At 33.8% G+C, this 19,778-nt stretch overlaps 3 protein-coding genes across 5 annotated transcripts; 1 reads left to right on the top strand and 2 right to left on the bottom strand.

The window, feature by feature from the left end:
* Nucleotides 1–6,336: 6,336 nt before the first annotated feature.
* On the bottom strand, nt 6,337–8,908 carry LOC107928419 (imidazoleglycerol-phosphate dehydratase 1, chloroplastic). Of its 2 annotated transcripts, none has more exons than XR_001692611.2 (8): nt 8,559–8,908; nt 8,345–8,466; nt 8,144–8,248; nt 7,885–7,977; nt 7,520–7,594; nt 7,271–7,329; nt 6,978–7,087; nt 6,337–6,550 (listed from the first exon to the last, which is right to left on the bottom strand). XR_001692611.2 is itself a non-coding variant. In XM_016859644.2 (8 exons), the coding sequence occupies exons 1-8, from the start codon at nt 8,800–8,802 to the stop codon at nt 6,523–6,525; spliced, it is 840 nt and encodes a 279-aa protein (XP_016715133.1). In that variant the 5' UTR covers nt 8,803–8,908; the 3' UTR covers nt 6,337–6,522. The 2 variants fall into 2 exon arrangements, 1 of the variants encoding a protein (XP_016715133.1); XM_016859644.2 differs by having other exon boundaries at nt 7,267–7,329.
* Nucleotides 8,909–9,587: 679 nt separating this feature from the next.
* On the bottom strand, nt 9,588–17,127 carry LOC121203419 (uncharacterized). 2 transcript variants are annotated; one of them, XM_041077242.1, is made up of 9 exons: nt 16,944–17,127; nt 14,492–16,834; nt 13,352–13,481; nt 13,157–13,245; nt 12,047–12,339; nt 11,456–11,542; nt 11,240–11,339; nt 10,924–11,137; nt 9,588–10,839 (listed from the first exon to the last, which is right to left on the bottom strand). In XM_041077242.1, exons 2-9 carry the CDS (start codon nt 16,730–16,732, stop codon nt 10,220–10,222), a joined length of 3,774 nt encoding a protein of 1,257 aa, XP_040933176.1. In that variant the 5' UTR covers nt 16,733–16,834; nt 16,944–17,127; the 3' UTR covers nt 9,588–10,219. The 2 variants fall into 2 exon arrangements, with proteins under 2 accessions (XP_040933176.1, XP_040933177.1); XM_041077243.1 differs by having other exon boundaries at nt 12,047–12,285.
* Nucleotides 17,128–18,363: 1,236 nt separating this feature from the next.
* On the top strand, nt 18,364–19,606 carry LOC107928485 (probable F-box protein At1g65740). The gene is made up of 3 exons (XM_016859724.1): nt 18,364–18,373; nt 18,459–19,070; nt 19,185–19,606. Exons 1-3 carry the CDS (start codon nt 18,364–18,366, stop codon nt 19,604–19,606), a joined length of 1,044 nt encoding a protein of 347 aa, XP_016715213.1.
* Nucleotides 19,607–19,778: the final 172 nt, after the last annotated feature.

Here is a 19,778-nt window from a genome sequence, read left to right as displayed (position 1 = left end):
CTCAAAAGTTATCCCAAATATGATTGCAAACATCATTCTATCTAGGTATGACATCCATAGGAATTGCAAACATATGCAAATGCAATTCTAGTCATTAACAAGAATAATGAGTTGCATTTGATGTGAATACAACATCAAAATATCTCTTCATCGGCTTGTTGGTCGATTTCTCCTCACATTCAAGTAAAGTCTCTTCTATAACACACATGATTTGAATGGTTCTTAAATATATCCAAATATGTAGTGCAATAGGGGTTTATAAATATTGATAATTGAATACATCTTAAGATGTTACATACAATTATTTATTTACATTCTATCAAAAGGGAGCTCTCATAGTTAGAAAGGGATATGGGCTAACCATTTATTTCATTGATTGGTTATTGAGTTATCTTGCAAAGCACCTTATACAGATACATTAGAGTCATTGAACCCCAGTGGAATTTATCAATTGTCTCAAAATACTCTAGTAAAGGTAGATACATGGTATGGACCTTGTTGCAAGACTTGTCTGGCAACAATATTCCTCTTAGCATTCAAAGTATCCAAGCTTTCACATATGAATCTGTAGGTGGATGGCTGATTTGAGACGTCTCTCCAATCATGTGCATTTCACCCGGTTCTCATCTATCTTTTTTTTAGATGACATAAGACCCAACAACTACTCACACTCATGCTTCAAGTTGATGTTACTAGCTGCAACTACAATTTACTTGTTAATTAGAAGGTCAATTATTAAAAAGACATTTTTCAGCATTATAGTCACTTCCTCGTATAAAAAATGAAATGTATGCAGTTTTTTCCTTCCATTTTTCCAACAAAACGAAAAGCAACTCTAATATCATAATGAACTATGTCATCATAGATGCCATATCAAAAGTAACTCTCTTCAAGTGGTTTACTATCTATCAACCTCCAGAAATTTTATAGTATAGTGAGCAAAAACAACTATTTTTTTTGCTATCCACAATATCACAAAAATCAATATTTAATTTAAAAAATCTCAAAAATATTTTCATAAATACAAAATTAAAAAGATTGAATTAAAAAGTTTACCACAAAAGCAACCATTTTTATCTCGAAAAAAGTAGAAATTAACAATTTTTTTTTGAAGAGTTTGAGAGTACTTTCATAGAGAAGAAAAGAGAAACGTGTAGGATATTTATAAGAGAAAAAGTTGATTTTTTTATATTAAATGAGTTGATTTAAGCATATAGAAAAATAAAATCTATAATTAAACTTCATAATATTTAACTTGACGTTCCGAGAGAGCCAAGTTGATTATACTTCAGAGTCCTTCACTCTTGACATGCAAGAAACACTTTTAGGGTGATTTAACGTTATATTAAACTCGACACCTGTAAATAAAAAAATATATTCTAAAAAATAATTAAAAAAACTTATTTTAACAAATAAATTTTTTAAAGAAAAGCCTTAAATATGTTTATAGAGAAAAAGAGAATGGGTTTGTTCATTGAACAGAGACAGAGACGATGGGGTCCATTATGCGTGTGGAACCCTTGGTTGGAAAGGTGTAACGTTGGACACGTGAGGATGAGGGTGGCTATCATGATGTTTCCCATTGGGTGGAATTTAAATATGGAGGGTTACAATAATTTTTTTCAAAAAAAGCTTCAAAAATATATATATATACAAATATGTTAAATATTTTTAAAAATTTGATATGATAATTATTTATACAAAACATCACACAAATTAGATTTTGTTATATTTAAGTATCACTAAACTTTATCATCAACTCCGCAGAGAGCTTAGAAATATCCTTCGAATAAAGCCTAATTACTCTACTTGAGTATTACAATTCCAGTGAATACCCGAGATTCAATTATATTTAATTTTTATATTCAAAAAATAATAAATTAGTTTATTCGTGTTTTAAAAATGTCACATGTCATTGTCTTTCAATTTTTAATAATGTAAATAAATAAAATTTAAAAAAAGAGATAAATTTACTATTTAATTTATTATACACAAAAATTAATTAATTAATTTTCTAAATAGAAAAGATAAAGTATAGAGAAACTTTTATAATACTTTTATTAGGAGGCTTGAAATACTTTGTTGACCTCAACAATAAGGGTGTAACTTAAGAGGTTGTTAAGATCCCGGTTCTCTCTAAAATAAAAAAAATTATTTAAAATTTTTAAAAATTTAAATTAATAAAGATAAAATTATATTTTGATCTCATTAAAAATAATAAAAATAATAAAAATTAAATTATTAAAATAAAATTATATTTTTATTATTATAACCCCATTTTTTTTTACTTTCGACCCCTCAACACCAAATCAAATGTTGTGACTTTAATAATTATAATTTTCATTTCAAAACATAAAAATGATAATTCCTAATTTGTAGGAAAGAAATAAATATAAAAGGGTTAAATGTAATGTTCCATGCGAACCGCCCCCAGTTGGTGTTTACATGCGAGAATGACAATGATATTTGAAGATGTGACAATGATAAGACATGGTTGGTTCAAATTTTTTTGATTTTTTTTTTGAGATTGCTTGCTTGGTTAAATAGGTTTGGAAATCCCTCCATTTTCATGACTTATCATGCTACTACCATTCATCTTCTTCTTGCTAATCACTGTCCAATTCCACTACCTCTTCTCTCTTCATTCTTCACCCAATTTATATATGCTTCTAAGTCATAAACTTTTTTTTTAACTTAGTTGATATTTAAATTTGAAAATTGTAATTTTTTTTAATATTTTTTAAGTACTTCATTAACATTAATATGATGATGTGATAATAAAAAATATTTAAAATTTATTAAAAAAATTTTCTCACATGTCAAAATATGCTGTTATTATGTGTCATATTGTTATTAATCGTCAATGTCATATCAACTTATTTTAATAAGTATATAAATAAATATTAAGTTGATGTAACAAGTAGGTAAAAGTTGTCAAATTTAGGTACTTTCGTATATGTTAACCCTTCTTTGAATGGGTGGTTCGGTATATTTAGCTTACTTTTTATCTCATACTACAGTATCGCTATAATATCTAATCTCACCACCATCGTTATTTTCACAAAAAATACAGGTAAACACATCGACCATCCAAGCTCACCCTAAGTTAATGATCAAATTCTAATACCTTAATACATGACTCAAATAATTTACAAGCATACTTGAGCTTTTATATTTTAATTAGAATGAAATTATTATGGAGTCTTCTGTTCTAGGAGTTGGATTGTATTTTACTCACTCTACTTAAAAATTGAGTCAATTAGTCCATATACATCAGACTTAAGAGCAAACTGATCATTCTGTTAAAAATTCTATCTATTTCGACTAGTAGAAAACTAGTCCTGTACATCGGTATGAAGCACACGTGGCGTGTATATGATTATTTAATCAATCACGTCAGTTTTTAACAATACAAACGAATAAAATTTTTATTAGACATGACTAATTTGCTATTTGATCTAATGTACAAATATTAGTTTACCCCTTTTTTAGTAGAGAGGGCAAAATACAATTTAACTTTTAGTATAAGACTAATACAATTTAACTCTTAGTATAAGACCAATATGAGATTTTTACCCAATCCACTCTGGCTAGTATTTGTGTTACTAGGCTTTTTGACAACATGCCCTTAATTAGTGCTAGGATCCCATTTTCAAGGCCGCCCTGCCCCTTTCATTGGCATTGCTGATTCTCAAATCCATATCCATTCACCACCACCACCCATTGTTGATTTCAATGACTGGATGATGGTGAAAGGACTACTAATTCACATGAATAAACATAAATAGTATCATTATTTACTTCATAAATAATGAAAGAATGGAAGTTGGCATAGGAATACAATAATCAAAAGTATAGATTTTATGTACAATGCAAACAAAGCCAGATCATATCATCAGCCTAAACCATTAGCCATTTGGCCATCCAAAAAAATCCTAAGCATCCACACCCAATAACCAAAGCCATACCTGCTCTTCATTCTTCTTTCATGGAAGAACACAATAGTGAAGACAAACTTAAACTCTTGATTTGCATTATTGTTCACTCTTTTAACACAATACACAAAAAATAACTTTTAAAAATATCATAGTCCCAACATAAATACATGGAAAATTATCATGTCTACCATGATAATTGAAAAAAAAAAAAAAAGAGAGTATAAAGGCCATGTGGTAGTAAAGCTAACCATGCCACTGTCATCAATTGATTAGATATCATAAAGGATTTTGGTCACAATCCCACCATAATATATGCAAAATTGCGAAATCTCCACAGACTCAGCTGCTAGTTCACAGTCCAAGATCTAATACCTTAACCTTGATAAAACGAGCTATATGTTTTTGGCAACTCAAGTCTAACACCTAATAATGTCATCCATTAAAACAACACGACCGAGAAACTCATTTTCTTACAGCACCATGAAATGGGAATATCTACGGACCAGTTTTCTTTTGATAGAAATCTATGGACCAGTTATTCACAGGATTAAATAGTTGTACTTTGCGATGTTGGCCAGAATTTACTACTCTCTGATTTTCAATCATACACCTCTTCCTCATATCAAAATCAACCTTATCTGGACCAGCAACTGTTCCAAGATTCCATAAAAGGTCCTTTTTTTTCTCTCCAGTCCTCTCATTCACCTTCATGAGACTAATCATATATCCTTCCTTGCCTAGTGTCAATGGCTGTATATGGGACCAACTTTTCTGGCCATGGGGTTCCTTCTCAAAACATTCAGCAAACCTGATAGCATCCTTCAGGCCCGACTGATCACCGGCAGATTTGACCACTATAATACCCAGATGACCTTCTCTACCAGGGTTGATATTAGCCATAGAAAGCATCTTCTAGATTCAGCAGTAGACAACTCTAGTAACTGTGTTTTCTACTCCTAACATAAGACCCCTCAAAAGGTTTTTGCACAGACAATGGCTGCTGACAAGATGTTAAAACACTCACATGGTGCAAGCCAAAACATGTACGGGCTCACTTATTTGGGATTCACTGGTTGGCACCAAATAGTAACACAATGGCATGCACACATCCAGCCAACCACCTACATATTTCAATCTAGAACTTGAATTTCGACAGGTGAAAAGCATAGTTCTAAGGAAGATGAAAATGAGATAAATTTATTCATAATGCCTGGATTGAAGAGCAGGAGGTTTCCATATGCTGCTAGTGGTTTTATAATTTTACAACGGATGATTTAAGCATGCAAGAATCTGAGCACAAGAAACAGACCATGGAATGCCTACAATGAGTGAATGATCTAAGCATGAAAAAGATCAACATTTTATCAGTAAGAGACAGATGCCCACCCAATTTCAAGTGAACCATGTGAAAAGAAACATAATAATATTAAAACATGCCACCTTGAACTCGTTATCTCATATATCATTGATGATACCTTTACAGCTAGATATGTACAAGGCCTGGGCTACCTGCTGGCCCGGTGGACCAGGCCTTGGAAAAGGCAATTTCCGGTCGGACTACAACAAATTACTATTTTAAAATAATATATTTTAATCATAAAAATATCTTATTTTTTTGGAATAAAATGGGCTTTTTAAGCCCGTCTAAACCCGATCAGAATGGGCTTGAAAAAGAACTTGTAGAAAATTTCAGGCCGTGGCCAGGCTCAAACCCAGCCTCTATTTATAGGTAATTGTACCTCATTCGACCAAACAAGTGAACCACTAATGAGGTCAGACGTGGTTTATTTGAAACCTCTATTCCTGTGGCGCGACTGATCTTTGCCTAATGCCCACTCTCCCTCCGCCCTCCAGAGAAAAATATATATAAAACCCTGGTTACGCGGTTCTTAATTTATCAATCTATCTTTTATTGTGAATCAACCGAGGATGAAATTATTAAATTATGCTTACGTATATAATTTACCCTCATTATGTGATTCTTAATCTATCCATACTTATATTAAATATTTTACGGAATTAACATTATGAATTAATCGAACATTAATTCAGTTATAAAATTACTAAATTATCCTCACATATACAAATATTTTTATACAATAAATTAATAAAAAAATTTAATTATACTAAGACTTAGAACCTTAAACACCAAGCATGATAGACAATTAATTTTGCCATTGTAACCATGTGAATTTTTAATAAAATTTATTTTTTAACCGCACCATGAATGTGTAAGTTGCGTAATAAATCTCTTCCTAAATAATACCGATTTCCTAGTATTTTTGTAATTTTCTTTAAAAAACCATTATGTTTATATAAATAAACTGCCCAGCATAACATTGGTTCAATGCAAATTACTCTAAAAATAAAGCATAGTTCATCATCATGATTCATGACATACAAAATAGGGGGAATTCCAATTACAATACTTTGTAATTTCTAATACAAATTCATGTTCATGGAATATTAAGAGGGGAACCAAAAAACCAAAAAACCAAAAAACCAAAGCAACACTTTTGAGCCTCACATCTTAATTTCTCAAAGACCCAAAACTTCAAACTAAAATAAACATCCAAGGAAAATATCAAGATCTTGATAGAACTCCTTTTGAGCTGCATAAGGCAAATGGCTCACAACTTTAGAATAATGGAAGCACATTTGTATCATGAAATGGGATGTGATTATGAAATTATGAATAAATTAAAGAGGGTCCAGAAATTTTTGGTTGGGGTCAGGATAAAAATCAAATTGCTAATTTTCAAGAGGGTCCAGAAACACAATTTCACCATCTTATCCAAGGGGGACAAAGCCCTGCCTGCCCCTTTAGATTCTTCCTTGAAACCAATGAACTCATTTAATCAAGAAATTTACTTTTGAAATCAATCAAATATGCCCCTATAATCTATATGATTAGTACAACAAAAAACTAATGCAACATAATAACTATCTTAACTATTAAAAACTGGAAATCTACTTTAGAAAGGGTGTGATAAGTATAAGGATCTGCATTTAGTTGATGAGAATAGCAGGGAACCGAACCTCGGTATAGTCCCAAGGCGACGTGGATCGTACTCTGTTGCCTGCCTAAGAGCCCTAGCGAAAGCCTTAAAGGTTGCCTCGATTATATGATGCGAATTTTTTCCAGCAAGCTGTAAATATGAAAAGAACGATATGGCTGATTGATTAGCTAACATATGTGCTTAAGCTCAATTACTTGCAAAATTTCTTAGCAGTACTATAAAAGAGCAATTAAAGCTCTGAAAAAGAACTTGTACAAGCATGAATTTAGTAGGAACAAGAGTTCCTTTAAGGATGAGCGTATTACTACCTGCCTTATGTGTAGTGTCATGCCAGAAGTATTGACCAATGACTGGAAAAAATGCTCCACTAACTGTGAATATTAGATTTTAAGAATGTGTCGGTGAAATTCAGCATTAATATATTTCGAAAACAAGCAATAATACGGAAGCTACCCGCTTAAGAAAGGAATATAAAACGATGAAACCCCATTGACAAGTTTCCCCTGTAGTCGGCAAAACAGATATTGTTGTACCAGAAGAATACGAAGAATGAGGTATTACCTGAGTGTCATATGTTCCAACTCTTGCTGTGGGAATGTTTAAATCATAACTTAAATGCGGTCGGCCAGATAAATCCTAGGACAAACACAATACAGAAATTAGCATCGTTATGAATTTGAACATTCACTATGAAACATGGTTTTCTGAAGAATTACATTCGCATAAATTCAATAACATTTCATAGAACCATCATATTATCATGCCACATTATAAAGTTCAAGGATTAAGCCTTAGGATTAAGCACTGAACCTATACATCTAATATCAGGAAATATATTGGAGTCAAAACAGAAATCAACAGTTTTGAGTTTCAAATAGAATCATAAGATCATGCTTAAGAAATAACCATGCAATGCAATGTCATACCAGTGAAACATGTATCAATGCTTCATCGAGAGGAGCTGAAAAATCACCGAACCGGTTAATCCCTTTACGATCACCAAGTGACTGAAGCAATGCCTGAAAGGAGACAGATAACTCACTAAGCAATGCAAATCAAAATCTTGAACTGCTGACATAAACTAATATGATATTCACAAAACTTGCAAGAAATTGAGGTGTCCATTCTTCCTGGATGATTTCAGTAATAAAATTCATGTAAAATGCAGGGGGGAAAAAACCACACCGTCCCAAGAGCAAGGGCAACATCTTCATTGGTGTGATGATCATCAATATGAATGTCGCCAGTAGCCTTGACGTGCACATCGAACAGACCATGAGAGGCTAATTGCTAAGATTAGAAAAACCACGAAAGTAAATCAATTAGAACCTCATAAAAAAAATTCAATCCAAAAAAGGGAAAATAGGAAAAAATAAAGAAGCATACATCCAACATATGATCGAGAAAGGGAATGCTTGTACTAGAATTAACAACTCCGGTGCCATCCAAGTTTATCTTAACCCACACATTCGTCTCTTTCGTTACCCTTTTCACTTCTCCAATCCGACCTAATCCACTCCCCAAGAGATTCAAAAAAAAAATGATGAGATAAATTAAATCTAATGATCTTTATGGTATTTGGGGTTTGGGTTTGATTTACCTGATGCGGTTGAAGGGGAAGATGGGGCAGGAGGGGTGTTGTTTTGGGGAAGAGAGGAACAAGAAAGCGTTGACTGGGAATTGCTACTCATTTGTTTCAAAGTGAGAGGGGAGAATAGGTGTTTGAGAGGAAGAAGAGGGATTGAGGTATGTCTATGATGAACTCTGGGCTTGGATTTTAGTAGCGCAGTTGCGGCGGCGGCGGAGGAGGTGTTGAGTAGGCGAGAAGAAATGGAAAGCTCCATTTGTTGATGCTCTGAGAGAGAGGGGGAGTGGGAAGAAAATACAAACAGAGACGGATGGCAGGGCGAAAACAGATACGGCGTCGTTAATTATGATTTTTCAAACTAAAACTTAATATTTGTTTTTAGGTTAAAATATTTTAAAATTTTAAAATTTAATTCTTATATATATATATAAATTTAGTCATTTACTTTTTAGATTTTAAAATTTATTTTCAATTGTAGGACATTGTTAAATATTTTTTATTTTTTTTTGACATTTAAAAAAAAATATTCATTTAATAGTTATGTAATTTAAAAAATATTATGACGAACATTGAATTTAAATTTTAAAATGTAAAAAATAGAGATATTAAATTCTAAAAAATAAAAAAAATAAAAACTAAAATTTAAATTTTTAAAAAGATACACATTTTAATATTAATATTATTTATCAAACATAGTTGGAAGGATTATTTAATTTTATATTTAATCAAATTGAAGATAAACTATTCTAATAGTTAAATGGGGTAATAAATAAAAATAACCTAATTCTACAATGGCATGAAATCAAACAATTCAGCTAAAGTTGGTTAAGTATTTATCGAGCTATTAAGAGAGTAATTTAATATTTGACTTAAGTATTTCATAACTTTATTGGAACTCAATTAATTTTAATATAAAATTATTTGCCAATAATAATTAATTAAATTTGAAGTAAATTAAAATTATTTACTAGAAAAACAAGCTTAATTAAATGAGTTGAAACAATTCTATATTTTATCTAAAAGTGTACTCAACAAAGTAAATGAAATTACTGAATTGTGCCACTAAATTAATTTATAAAGAAGACATTCCAACAAATCAAAGTCCCATTACCTCCCGTGAAAGAAAATACCCCCTACAGAAATTTCAAAAAGTCTTGATTACCAGTTATGGAATTTATCCAATTTAAAATTTGTGGGAGAGAAAAAGGTTAAAATTATTTTCTCAAATTTGTAGTAATTACATAATAGACCCAAAAAGTTAAAAATGATTTTCAGTGGGGGGCTGAGCTGCCCCCATTATAAAAGAATTACACACATCACGCTCCTCGGAAAGTAGAATCTTGATTGCCAGAGACCCAATGCTGATTTATTTTCCATACCTGATGGATCAGAACTTGGGGTATACTTGCACCAGAGATTAATGATTTTCTCAGGGGAAGCAGACTCTGCTAGGAATCATCAGCAAGCGTGGTGGTTTTCTCAACTCAAACTCGGACTTCGAGTTCATCAGAAACAGCTACGTTATCGACCGGATGAACATTACTGTTCTCACTTCATTTTGAAGATTGAATGTCATCTTCATCAGGAGAAGGATCTAATTCTATCTTCTTTTCCCCCTCTCTCTTGAGCGTCACGACTTTCATCATAAAACAAGAAGAGATATCGACAGAAGATTATTTCCCTGATTCAGAATTGGTACAAATAGTCTCTTCAACCATGAGCTCAGTTTTGACATCAGAAGTAGAAGCTAGGGCAGCGGCATCCGTATCAACCTCTTCACAGGATGGAGTACTTTTTGGGATTGGAGAGTCTAATACTGCTTGATTTCCCATGTCTACTGCACTATCGTCTGTAGAGGAGGTCGCATGGTTTTTGTTCTCCGAAGCAGACTCAGCTGCCTTGTCCCCTGACAGTGAATCAGTTCCGTTATCAGAGGTTGTGACTTGAGTTCCAATAACACGTACGCTTGTATCATCCATACCCTTCATACAAGACTGAGTATTATTTTCTGCTGGAGAATCCAATCCTGCCTTAATTTCTGTCTCGTCGGCATCGTGGATTGAGCTAGGGTTAACATTAGGTCTACTATTCATCGCAGATTCATTAGGTTCAACTGATGCATCCAAGGAACCACTAGTCCCACAAGTATCATTGATAGAAACATTCGGACACTGGGAATCTGAATCTGCAGCTGCAGATTCAGTATCATGCCCAAACAAGGAACTGGGTTTAAATTTGTTAGCCACCTCAGGTGCGATACATTCCGTAGATCCCGATTCAGTTTGCTTCTTACCTACATGAACAAAATTTGACAAGTTAAAAGAGCAATGAATAAACATAACTTAAAACAATGGCAACGGTTGCATTAACTAAAAACCTGTAGCAGCAGTCAAGTTTGTTTTCGTGTTTCCCTGCTCCAGAAGTAGCTTCTGCAGCATATCTATACCAGGGAAAACTAGCATATTCATGGATCTCATATCTTGCTTGAGTGATTCCTCTACAGGAGTGAAACCAAAAACTGAAGTCCATGTATGTGTAAGTTCAGCAATTGCAGGAATGACTAGTTTCTCAACCCTGAGAGAGCAGAGAGCCTCCAAACACGAAAAGATGACGACACATTTAAGCTAAAGGACAATAAGAAATAAATAATACAGAAATATAATATGTTATATGAAGTACTCCTCACAGCTTACCAACTCAATAGCTGAGAAAAGACGACGACACATTCCCTGGCGCCTATATATATGGCGAGTGCCAATGAATGGCATCTCTGCCAGTTTAGTTCCATGGAACCTAAACAGGGCAATAAGACATCAAATTGGTAAGCATTTATATGAAGGATATAACCAAGATGATAAATAGCTGCAAGGAGAGAAAAGAGTAGCATAGTATGCCAAAAAATCGTGTACCTGATTGATGCTGCAGAAATTATTTCATCACCTCTCTCCAGAATAGCAGTGTAGAAGCCGCTATAGTTCAGTCGGTTGAAGTTGGACCTTTAAAGATAAAAAGTAGCATTTGCAAATGGTTAGAAAATTGATGTGCAAGACAAAAAGTACAAACAAACAGAGTACAGAAGAATACTCGATATGTTATCCAAGCAGAAAGTGATACTGGATAGAAATATTAACTGAAATCATAACAGAAACAAGAGCTCGATGTAACTTTAAACTGTAAAACTACAGTTCAAAAACCAGTTAAGTATGAGGTTTATCCCTAGGATCCTTTCAGAAAATTGTTATAATACAGAAAAACACGGGATACCGTCACAGTATAACTATCAAACAGTTTGCCGGAAGTACATCCATAATCTGACAAGAAATGCAATAAATGGATCATAAATGTGGTTGCAAACACATAATACAATGTTCATACTTAAGAATAAAAATTAATCCAAAAGACAAAGTAATTCAAGTGCAATCAGCTACTAGCAACATGCCAATATTAAGGAAAAAACTAATGAAACAAATACCACTTTAAAATCAGTATCAAATGCTTACCCACAGTTATAAACAACATTATTGATTAAGTTGATCCCACTCCTCCTGTCAACAATGGGCAAAAAGCATTCATCCATCACATTCAGTGCAACAGCTAGTTTAGAATTGCATTCCACCCTCTGTGGAAGTGCCCTGGCAATTGTATCGGAATCTGCATTTGTTCTTTGAAGAAGAGACCATGAAAATCCTGCTTCTAGCTCATGTTTGACCCCTAGATACTTCTGTAAATGCTCAAACAGCTGTAGGAACAACAAACACATTTCTGAACATGTGCCTTCACATATCTGACATCCCTTCATAATATAATAGAAAAAAAAATAGACAACACAAACTAGAACAAACCCTATAGAAGAAGAGGAGATAGAAACTAGGCATTCAGAATGCATCAAATCAGTAAGGGAAAAAACCTAAAAAACAAATTCCTAATCAAATGATATAACCTAAGATAAATCTACCAGATTAACATATATTACACACCTGAAACACAACCTTTCTGTTTTAATAATACTATAATAGAAATGAAGCACCGCATACAAAATATAGGAAATTTATTACTACACTTCATGACAACAGCTCTACAGTTACCTACAGTGACACAGGAATATTGTTGTCTTACCAACATTGTACATTTGTAAGAACAACTAATGATACCCAAATACAGAGGAGGGATTCAGAGGCATGAAAAGATTAAGGGGCAAAATAGAAAAACAAATTCCAACGTCAAATGTCAAATGCCATAATATACAATACCAGAAAACACATTACAACCCTAGACGAACCGTTTTCTGTTAAAAAATATTACCAAAAAAGTGAACATAACATGCAAAGAACATTTCATCCTCAATAGAGTTCATAATAATATTTTTGGTTAGCCACAAGCATATCAACAATGTGTCAATATCATCATGTCATGAATAAAACCAAAATACTTTCTGACAAACATTCTGCCTTCTCTACAACATAATGCAAGATATAAAACAGGTTTAACATCTTTTAAAGATGGTTTCTAAAGGGCATGTTCACTTCTCCGATAGATTTCCCCTAACTTTTGGTTTAACTTGTAAACAAAATATTCAGCATCACAATGCCAATAGAAGAAAAGCACATTACCTCTCTGCATGTCTGTCCACAAAAAGGAAGAACTAAACTGTTGGAATCAATATGATGCTCCTCTGTCAATTCCATGCATGATTTGTGGTCTGCAATAGTGCAAATGATCAAAACATTACTGAAAAGAAATCGAGTAAGCCATGCAGAAACTTGAAACTTCAAGAGTTGAGAAAAACAAAAACAAGAAAACAGTACATTTTTTCTCGCACAGGCTGCAAGAGAGAATTGCATAATCAATTAAATCATCCTCTTGAGCAATGTCACTGCCATTACCACAAAATTTGCATGTGCAATTTGGACAGTGCCAATCACCCGCTGGTAAAAACTGCAGAAGTGTATGTGTATAAAAAGCAAGTTAAGCTAAGTTTGTATTCAATTGCTAAGCAGTATAAGTTAGCATGAAGAAGCTAAGTTTGTGACAACTACTAAACAGTATCAGTCAACAAGCACAAAAGGTCCAAAAGAGCAAGCTTTCTACTAGGAGAACTGATTCAAAAAAATAGAAGAAGCAAATAATATGACCAGGAGAAGTCATTTTTCACTTCATTTTTTGGAAAACAACTAAAAGCCAATGCTTTTTAAATAATAGGATAAAAACAAGTTATGCATACAACATTACAACTATGTTTTAACAACACAATCATTTCTGGGAACAGCATTATGCCACTGACAAGCATTTCTAGCATAAGAACCAAAACATTGCTGATATCAACTGAGGAACGTCTTAATAAAAGTCAGCCAGAAAAAAAATTCAAGAAAAGGTGCGCTTCTAAAGTTAAAAAAAAAAAAAGAAGGAAAAAAGACAAGCCTTCATGTGTCCGCCTAAAATTACATGTCCAATGTCAATCAAAGGAAGTTTAAGAATATCCTTAAATTTTGTTTGACACTAAAAATATTTAGGACCCTAGCCATAAGCTCAGTAACTAAAACCTTAAAAATGAATGTAACAATTATGTTTAAAGGAAGAAATTGTATTAACACCAGGATACTAGATCTAACTTGAGTAATTGACTCTATTCAAGTAACACAGCCGCTGTTTCTCAAAAGGGAGCAAGAAGAGGGTTGGACATGGGCCAGGGAGGGGGGAGAGATGGAGAAAATGAATAAATTGTCCATTTAAACTTAAGTGCCCAAGATCCTTGAACTAGAGTTCTGTTGCCCCTGGCCTCATGTATCCCCTATATTCAACACTCACAAAAATCTCTTCAACTCCAAAGCACGCATTGACCTAGAAGTTTACAAGTAAAACTTGTAGGAAAAAGAAAAAACAAAGGAACAACCGCCATTTGTAAATTAAAACACTGTATAGCAGATGCACAAACAATGCAGAAATACCTCTATATTTAAGCAGCTCTGATGAAATGTTGAGGGGCAACTGTCGCAACAGATTAGATCCCCACCATCTCCACAAATGCCACAAGTATCATCATTGGGGTCATCACCATCAACGTCAACAGAATGGAAACCAATCTGCTCAGACTCCTCTTGTCTGTTCCAGGCATCTACTTGGCACTGAAGGAGAGAAACACCAGAGTCCAAGTATATATTCTGAAATGGCTGGCGCAATTTGCTTCCAGCATGAATCTCAAATTTTGAAACTGTGAGGATTTTACTACAACAACCACAATGGATACCATCCCTAGCGATCCATCCCTCTAGCAAAACTTTTGTTCTCCTACGGTTCATATACTGCACCTTTTGGCTCAACTCAACTTCTCCAGAATCAATTAGTGAGGAAAGCAGTGTTCTTTTCCCAGAATATGGAACAAAGTCATCCCCCTCTGAACTCAGACCTGCATTGGAACCACGTACCAACAATGTGCATCTGCCAAGTTTTCTGCTTTTTCTTCCACGAATAAGATGAGAATTGGATGTAGAGGATGGGTTTTCATAGCTATCAGGCACATGAAGAGAACTTTGACCTTTTGTGTTTGCGCTTAAGGCACCATTTTTGGATGACTTACCAGGCTTAAAGAAGGAACTTAGTTTCTCTTCATGAATCGCGCTATCCATACTCTCATCTTCATGCCTGGTACTTGAAGATTTCCGAGCAACAGCTTCTTGTGCATTCTCACTCTCACTGTCATATCTTTGCTTCTTTTTCATTTCCCTTTCCATCTTCTTTCGTGTTTTCCTGGTTAATTGGTTGAGTACTTCATCTGATAATGGGGTAAATGCAGAACTATCTCCACCAGGTTTGCCCTCGTCTTCCTCATCTAGCTGCTTTAGAAGTGCATCATATGCCTTGATGATGGACCAGTAGGCAGTTCCAGCAGGATTGATGTACACCGCATCCAAGTAGTCCCTGTTTCTCCTTGGTCTATAATCTATTGTCCAGCCTGCTTCCTGGAGCATCCCCCTTATTCGTTCACGTAATTTCTGTTTCTCTGTGCCACATCCTCGCCTAATTTTTCCTTCTTTGTTTCTGGTAGGCAGAAGCGACTCTATTTGTGTTTTTTCCTCTTTGCTACTTACCCTCTTTTTTGAGTTAGAAGCTTCCATGTTCTTTGATCCTAGCTGCAGAGATGTATTGCTATCATCTGAATCCCATTCAGAAACCTTATTCTTCCCAGTTGCCGGTGTCTTTAGTAAATTCATTTTCTTTTTCTCTTTCCTAGCAAGTGAAACGGGTTCCTCAAGAACTTTCGTCTCAGAGTACAAGGGCGGATGAACATGCAAGTTCATCCTAACTGTATCATCAATCCTTGAATCACTGCGGGCTTCCTCAGCGTCCAAGCGATCAACATTCTTCAGAGGTTCACCCACCTTCTTTTTCTTGTTCACAATTACCTTCAAAACACCATTTTTTCCTTGAAGCCTGATAGCTTCATCTGAATCAGCCATATACCTCTCCCTCAACAAGGGGTAATGCAGCCGACCACCATCCCTATCCTTCCTAAACTTGTTCCTAATATCATCATGATCACCCCAGCTCATTCCATCACTCTTATCAAAGTACAAATCATTTTTCTTCTTCTTCTTCTTCTTCTTCTTCTTCTTCTCAAGAAAGGCATTATTGCTCGGACCACTCTCACATTCTCTCTCAATACTCCTACGAGCAACTGCAGGCATTGAACCAAACAATCTCCTATCTCCAATCTCTTCTACACCATAATTAAATCGGTTCCTCCTCATAATCATCTCCTCTTCAAGTCTGTCATACTCATCAAAGTCAAACACATCTAATCTATTCCTCTTACTCTCACTCTCACTCTCACTCAAATCCTCCCCATTCCTCTCAATAAAACCATCCTCACTAAGCCTTATTTTCTCCTCTCTATTCCTCTTCCCACCAATTTCACTTTCTTCATAAACAGCTGAACCATTCCAAAATTGAGGAGATTTCGGCCCAGCCCTCCTTCGAGGTGGCATCACTAGTTCATCACTAGAACCCGAATCACTCATAATCATCCTAGGCCTCTTCTTCTCTTTTTTAGATTCATAAACCTTTCTGATCCCCACAGAGCCGCCCCCACCCAAACCATCACCTTTCTTCCTTACAATCAAACATCCTGATTGGCTCCTATTCTTTACCATAATCCCAGAATGCTCACCAGATCTCATCCGCTCTTCCATCAAAATAAAAACAGAACCCTAAATTCCTATCCTTTCCCACAAATTCAAAACAATATCCATAAAAACAACATAACAAAACTAAATCCCTCCCATCAGCCAGATCTATAAAGAATTCCCAGAACAAAGAAACAGAAAACCAAAATGAATTTTAAAAAAAGAAACAAATTTCAGATTTTTTAAACGAGATAATAGCTTGGAACGAAAATGATACCTTGCTGTAGATAAAAAACGCTTTCTTTTAATGACGGCAATTCACCAGCGATCGCTGACGCAATTTTCCGGCGAAAAAGCGACAGGAGAAAAAGAGAGAGAAACGAAGAGGAAGAGAGAGAAGGAGAGAATAGGAATTTCGGCGTTGTATATATAAAATTGAAAAAAAAAACAAAAACAAAAACAAAGCAAAGCAATTTTGATTTGTGAAATTAATTAATTAATTAATATTAGTTTTTATTTATTTATTTCTTCGCATTTCCTTTTGGTTGATTGATTAATTAATCTGTCGTTATCGTTTTTCCCTCCAAATCTTGCTGTTACAAAGCCGGAAGCAGGATGAAACGACACCGTTTGGATCTTGCACGTCAGGCCTGGCCCACGATTTTCACTGTCGCTTGTTTACGTGGCAATCTCTCATTAGCCCTGGTTCCTTGGTGGTTGTTTTTACCGTTTGACTCGCTTTTTTTTCTAAGCGGCTTTTTTACTTTTTTAATTCTTGAAAATTAAATAGAATGATTAGCGAGGGGTGTGACTTCCGAACGTGAGGATAAGCGCGTGGAAATAGCGGGTGGGAGATCTTGCTGTGGATTTAAGTTAAAACAAAAAATGATTACTGCACTTTCTCTATGTTTAAAACTTTTAATTTTTTCGAGTTTTATTATAAATATTATATTTAAATTTTCAATAATTTATATATATTATAATTACCATTGAGATTGTAACTCAAAAATATTTAAATTAATTGTTAATTTTATTATTACCGACACTTGATTTTTGAGGTTGATTTTTTTTTCAAGATTACATAGACATGTTGGTTATAGTTTAGGATAATATCAGCTCTTATTAAAATAAATAATTATAATCATTTAAATAAATATTACATAAATTATTTTATATTTATAAATGACTAATTCAAACATGTTTTGAATTTATCTATATTATTTTTAAAATATATATTACTTTTAGTTTAATATTTTAGACTTTTATTAAAAATTAAATTTAAACAATTATGTAATATTATATTATTATATTTAATTTTATTAAATATGTGATATCAATCTTAATCGATTTTGTTCTAATGAAATCAAATTTGTGTAAGGATTTTTGTTGGATTTCAGATAATATTTTATAAATTTAAATTAGGTTTCAGTGAATCCTAATTCAATAATGTAATGGAGTTTGGGTCTAATTACTCTTGTTTATAAATTTGAATTGGGTTTCAGTGAATCCTGATTGATCAAAGATTTGATGTTTGGATCTAATTACGCTTTTTTCCAACTTTTATATATATATATATATATATATATATGCATATGTATTAACACATAATTAAAAACTTGAGCTACTATCTCACAAAACTGAATTCTCTCTACGGCGGAAAGCATATATTATCGTAGTTTTCATTAAAGTAGATAAGCATGAATTCAGGTGAATTATTGTATTATTAAACTATTAATTTTTTTAAAAAAAGCGACTTTATAATTTGAATAATGTTTGGTTTTGTTACTTACAGATTGGGCAGGACTACCTAATGAGCTTGTTGATTTGATATTACAAAGGTTGGCTTCGGTGTCGGACTATTTCCGATTTGGTGCAACATGCACGGCGTGGCACGATGTTGCGACAGAGAACATAAACTACTTGTTGTCCCTAAAGCACCCCATGCTCATTGTCCCTCTCAATGCCCAAGATGTTTGGAACCTATATAGCATCAAAGACAACAAGCTTCTTCCCTTGCCATTTCAAGTACCAAATGTCGACCAAATTGTCGACTCTTCCAACGGATGGTTGGTCACCGTGGACGATGATTTAGTTGTTCGTTTACTCAACCCATTGTGTTTGGTCCCCGAGAAACAAATTGGTTGTGATCCAAATACTTACATTACTCTTCCACCGTTGGATCCACCATACAATAATTTTGATCACATTCGCAAGGTTGTACTTTCTACTAATCCGATATCAAGCCCCGACGATTACATGATCATGGCTATATTTGGTGCCGATCATCACGTAGCATATATTAAACCAAGCAAAGACAAAAAATGGACTTACATTAACCATAATTGGGGCGTGCTTCATGATCTTATATACTACCAATATCACTTTTGTGCAGTTGATCATAAGGGTGAAGTTATTTATTTTAATGAGTTTGATGGGTCATTTTTTAAATATTTGCCTATAAATCATAGGGTTGAGTTAGAAAATTTTGAAACAAAATATCTTGTGGAGTCACCTATAGGGGAAATATTGTTGGTTGAAATGATAAAGATGTGGCATTGGCATGGGGGATATAATTACACTAAAGGAGTCGGAGTTTGGAATCTAAAGTTAGATTCAGAAAGATGGGAATGGAGGGAGATGAAAAGTATCGAAAACTGTGCTTTGTTTGTGGGTGACAACAGCTCATTATCTGTGGTGGCATCTGATTTTTATGGATGTCAACCAAATTGCATATATGTAATAGATGATTACGAGGCCTTTTTATATGCATCAATGACTCCAAATGGTTCGTGTGCGTTGAAGAGTACCAAAAATATGGGTGTATATAATATGGAGACTAGAAGCTTTACTCCTTATGACACCACCAAGGATGATGTGTTGTTGGCTGATACAACAAAACTTGGGATTGTTCCCTCCTTCGTAGCTTATAAGCCTGCTTGATACACTATTATAGCATCTATTATTCTTTTACATGTAATGCTAAATTCAAACTCACCAACTCTTTATTATTTTAGGTTTCAATAGTTATATTTTTTTTATTAATTTGATAATTATTCTTTTTTAAGCTAAAATTAACCCTTAACCTTTTGAAAAATAATTAAATTATTTTTTC

The sequence above is a fragment of the Gossypium hirsutum genome, chromosome A09 (genome assembly GCF_007990345.1).
Source record: "Gossypium hirsutum isolate 1008001.06 chromosome A09, Gossypium_hirsutum_v2.1, whole genome shotgun sequence".
In the NCBI taxonomy this organism is placed as follows: Eukaryota; Viridiplantae; Streptophyta; class Magnoliopsida; order Malvales; family Malvaceae; genus Gossypium; species Gossypium hirsutum.
This window is presented reverse-complemented; position numbering and strand designations above follow the sequence as displayed.